At 28.7% G+C, this 4,528-nt stretch overlaps 1 protein-coding gene across 1 annotated transcript in view; it reads left to right on the top strand.

The window, feature by feature from the left end:
- The first annotated feature begins 1,118 nt into the window (after window positions 1-1,118).
- Window positions 1,119-4,528, top strand: part of LOC111637391 (porphobilinogen deaminase-like) — a 25,073-nt gene continuing 21,663 nt past the window's right edge. The window contains exon 1 of the mRNA XM_023382863.1: window positions 1,119-1,160. Within this exon, the coding sequence (XP_023238631.1) occupies window positions 1,119-1,160 (42 nt within the window). The remainder of the gene's footprint in view (window positions 1,161-4,528) is intronic.

Raw genomic sequence — 4,528 nt, 5'->3', positions numbered from 1 at the left:
GTTCCGAATAGGAAAAAAGCCTCAAGAATCATTTGGTCCAAATCTTAGGCTCGAACTGAATCCAAAATTTCATATTTTTTTGTAATATAAATTAAATTTTTTTATTTATTTCATTCATTTATTTATATATTTCTATGGTTTTCAAAGAAAGATGTGAACCATATTTGTAACTGGCTTGAGCCCTTTTATTTCTTTAGGACCCTGTTAATGTGACAATAGTGAATTGACATAAATCTATATCAAACAACTGTGTTAAACGCTTCTTTAGCCACAGTCTTGACATACTTTTTTTGGATCATTGAACAATTTTCTTTTCATAGCAGCTGAATTGAATAATATTAAATATTTGATATGAAAAATACAACATAATTTCTATATATATGCTNTACGTGTGCTGATCTTTGTAATTATAAATTGTGAATACATGTGACTAATATTATTTTCTTTTTTATTTTGTGCATGTTACAAGTTATAAATAAATATAAACAAACAACACTAACTCAATAACATTAAATCTAAATACCAAAACGATTAATTTACTGTGTTTGTGTTATTTCTTACTCCTGTTTTTAGGTATTAGGTTTCGGCCGAATAGTGATTAAATATTCGGTATTTGGCCGAATAGTGAAAAATAGGCCGAATACCGAATAGTAACTGAATATTTGTTACATCACTAATATATATACTTTATATCTATGATGAAATAGTTCAAACATCTTTTCAATGTTTGTCATTTAAAAAAGAAAGACAATGATATAAATTAAATATAAAAAGTGTAAAAGTAATGCTCTACTTAAAATGTATCAGTAACATAAGCTAAATGATTTCACTTCAGATCATTTTTACAAGAGATAAACAAATAAATACATTTTTTAATATAAATATAGAATATTAAGTTCAATATTCTGTCACCAAACGATAAAATTTTAGCAGGGGGCGCGGTTTTCCAAAATGGAAACGTGTATAAAGTCACGTGTATATCGTTTCCAGTTAAAAGCCGTTTTATTTACGTGTCAATTTTTTTTATTATTTAAATTTTGAATTTTAAACTTACCTTAAAGGTAAACTGTCATTTAGTAGATTGAAATTGGTGCGTTAGTATACGGATATTAATAAAAATGGAAGATGAAGTGATTCGAGTTGGATCTAGAAAGAGTCAGGTAATTTCAATCAATTTCAAAATACTGCAGGAAAAACCACTTGATTACATAATATTTAAAAATTAAATATTATTCATTATTATGGGTATTGTAATTAAAATACATTATACTTAAACAATGGTGAATATGATAAACTTGTGTTGATTTTTATAAAATAATAAGTAAATAAAGATCTTCACTTTTTATTGTATAATTTATAAATAAGGAAAACAGTAGTTCCGGGAAGCCATTGAGAATCATACATAAGAACAATTTAATGATTATTATGTTTTGAAATATGCAATACAACGTTAAGTATATTTAAAACAGTGTTTTGCTGAAGAAATATTTGATTAAGATTAGTTTTGAGCAAACTTTACGCCTCAGTTCAAAGTACAATTACTGTATTACTTGTACAATATTAAAATACAATACAATAAATTACAATTACTTGTGGTGTGTTCGTGAAAGAAATATTTTACTTTTATCTGTATTTCAGAGCCTTTGTGAAGTTTGTCACAACTTCTTTTCTATATTTCTCTCTGTCTCCCTCCACATTGTCAAATGCTGGGAGGTTCTTGCACAACTCTGTATAAGAATATATGTAGTATACATCTCAATCTTGCAGAAAGTCAAAACGATAGAAATTAAGATTTTTTTCTCATTCTGGTATTTATTTATTGATTAAATGTACTTTTGACAATATGGTGAAGGGCTGAGGACAACAGCTTGATTTTTCAACATATAGCAGTTGGGGAAGCAAAGTAGCTTTGAGCAGCAAGGTTGTTAAGTGCAGGAAGCTGGAGATTTTTCCCTGGAATTGGAGAAAACTTAGGGGCCTGTCTGATTCCATTCTGTATAAAATTAACATTAATTTTATTACTAGAAAATAAAATCTGTAAGGCCAATTTTTATTAATAAAAAAACATTCTATATACTTCATTTGTTCAAAAAATAAAAGCCAAAAAGGGCTTTCTCTACTCTTGGCCTGTATGAGTTATCAACAGCCCGGTGGGCAGTGTTAACTTTTTGAACTCATTTAAGATTATCTTGCAATTGTTCTCTAAGCTACTAAATCATTGAGAGTTTTTTATAAATTGTAACAATGTGGAAAATGTTGATCAAGATCATGATATTTTGATAATCAATGCAATAAAATGATAGTTTGAGAATCAATGGAGGTAAGAAAAAATAGTGTTATTGGAATAAAATATGTACAGGAAAACAAGGGTAATGGAAAGATTGCAATGAAGAATGCAAAGAATGCAATTATATAATAATATATATATATTATATATAANTATTCAGAAGCTGTGGATAAACCAAAATCACAGGATTACAAAGGAAGAGTAACATATCTTTAAATTAAATTGTTTTTTTCTAATTTGACAATTGCTCCTCCTCATCTTTTTTTAATATCGAATTAACGAAATTTGGTAATAACTATATCGTACAGATTTATAGATAAAGACGTAACGCATTACTCTTACTCCTGAAAATCACTTAGTATTTGCTGGGAAGTTATCTTACAGGCTTGAAGATCTTTCACTCTTCTATTAATTACTACTGTTGCATTAGTAACAATTGTATAGTATTATAAGTTATCGCTGCTGTTCATATTTTACAATATAATTAATGAATGTTCTATGAAAAGATAATTGCTTATTAGCCTACTAGGCAACTTCTCAGCTAAACGGTGTGTCTGAAGGTAAGTATCCAGCTTTTGATTCTATGACTGTATAGACAGAAATTACCATAAAAATATGTTTGATTAATAAATATTTGACTCTAACTGGTTTTTTTATTCAGAATAATTGAAAAAATGTAAGAATTCGGGTAAAAACCTCGATTTTTATCGTCCTCTTCTAATTTTGTAGCTCTTAAATGGTAAATAATGTCTAGAAAACTCATCAGATTTGACTAAATTTTCTAACAACATCCTACATATTTACCCTCAAACTATAATTAAAATTTTTTAAAAAATAATTAGAAAAATTCATTTTAATGTATTCAAAATTATCATTTATTTACGCATATTTTAATAATATTTTTGGTATTTTAATTAATTTATAATAAACTTTAAGTCGAGTAAATAAATTATTAGTCAATGCTTAATTTTACATCTTTAACTTTAAAGCATAATTTAATAGATTAAAAATAAAATAATTTTAAATAAATTCAAGTACATAGGTCCAATATTTAGATTTAAATATATTTTTATCTTTAGTATCAAATATATTTTTTTTATAAAAACCGTTCAATAAACTATTCAATGTCATTATTATTGTCACAAAATCATAGACTTTATAATCTATAAGGTTAATAAATGATATAGTTTCTTAGGAAACTTTCAAACTTCAATCAAGATGTAATATTATCAAACAATTCGGAAGAAAATTTATTATTTTTTCTAAGATTTCAAGCTTCATCTAAAAAATAAGAAGAAATAAAACCCTTCATGGATTTAAAATTTTTAGAAGAATAATTTATAAGCAATTATTTTAATNGTTGTAATGAATAGTATATTCGGCCTCAGGCCGAATCCCGAATATTCGGCCAAACTATTCGGCTTGATTAACGCACGTATGAAAATTGGCGCACAAACTGCATTATGGCAAGGATCCTGCTCTCTATTGGCCCGCTATCACTACGCTTCGCCAATCGCTTTAATTCTTGGCAGTTGTAGCGGACAGACAAGAGTGTCATGGAAGTATGTGATAAATGATATCAAATGTGAATAACAATGAAATGACCTACACGTGTAAATAACGGAAAAAGAACAGAGAAGGATCGCGAAGTGAAAATGTGAAAATAAATATGAAATTGAGTTGACAACATAATCGAACAAGTCTAGGCAGCTTATTGGCACAAAATTCGCGGCCGTCAATGCCAAACAATTGTTGTCATAGACTTTGGAAAGCTAAATGCTTGTAATGAAAGTCACTTAGCATGCATTGGCAAAAGCCTGGGGCCATTCGGGCTATCAAGCTGTCTCGAATGTGTGAAATCATAACTGTGACTTATATCGACGCTCTATCTGTCTCTTTTCTCCGTTATCACCAGGCTGAGTCACGTAATTGTAAAATGGGAACTCTACGACAGAAAAGTGACGAATCAAAAGTATCGTGAGCGCGTATTATGATGTATGCACATGCATACATGGATTAGAGCGATAGAGGAAAGAGAAAGGGAAGAGCAAAGACGAGTGCTTAAAAAGAAGGATAGGCAGGGTCAGACCCTCAGATGTGCGAGGATTCTCCAACGATAGACGTGTACGTGTGCTGATCTTTGTAATTATAAATTGTGAATACATGTGACTAATATTATTTTCTTTTTTATTTTGTGCATGTTACAAGTTATAAATAAATATAAACAAACAACACTAACTC

The sequence above is a fragment of the Centruroides sculpturatus genome, unplaced genomic scaffold (genome assembly GCF_000671375.1).
Source record: "Centruroides sculpturatus isolate CEXI.00-Female unplaced genomic scaffold, Cexi_2.0 scaffold830, whole genome shotgun sequence".
In the NCBI taxonomy this organism is placed as follows: Eukaryota; Metazoa; Arthropoda; class Arachnida; order Scorpiones; family Buthidae; genus Centruroides; species Centruroides sculpturatus.
Note: the sequence above shows the minus strand (reverse complement) of the source record. Positions and strands in the feature narration are given on the sequence as shown.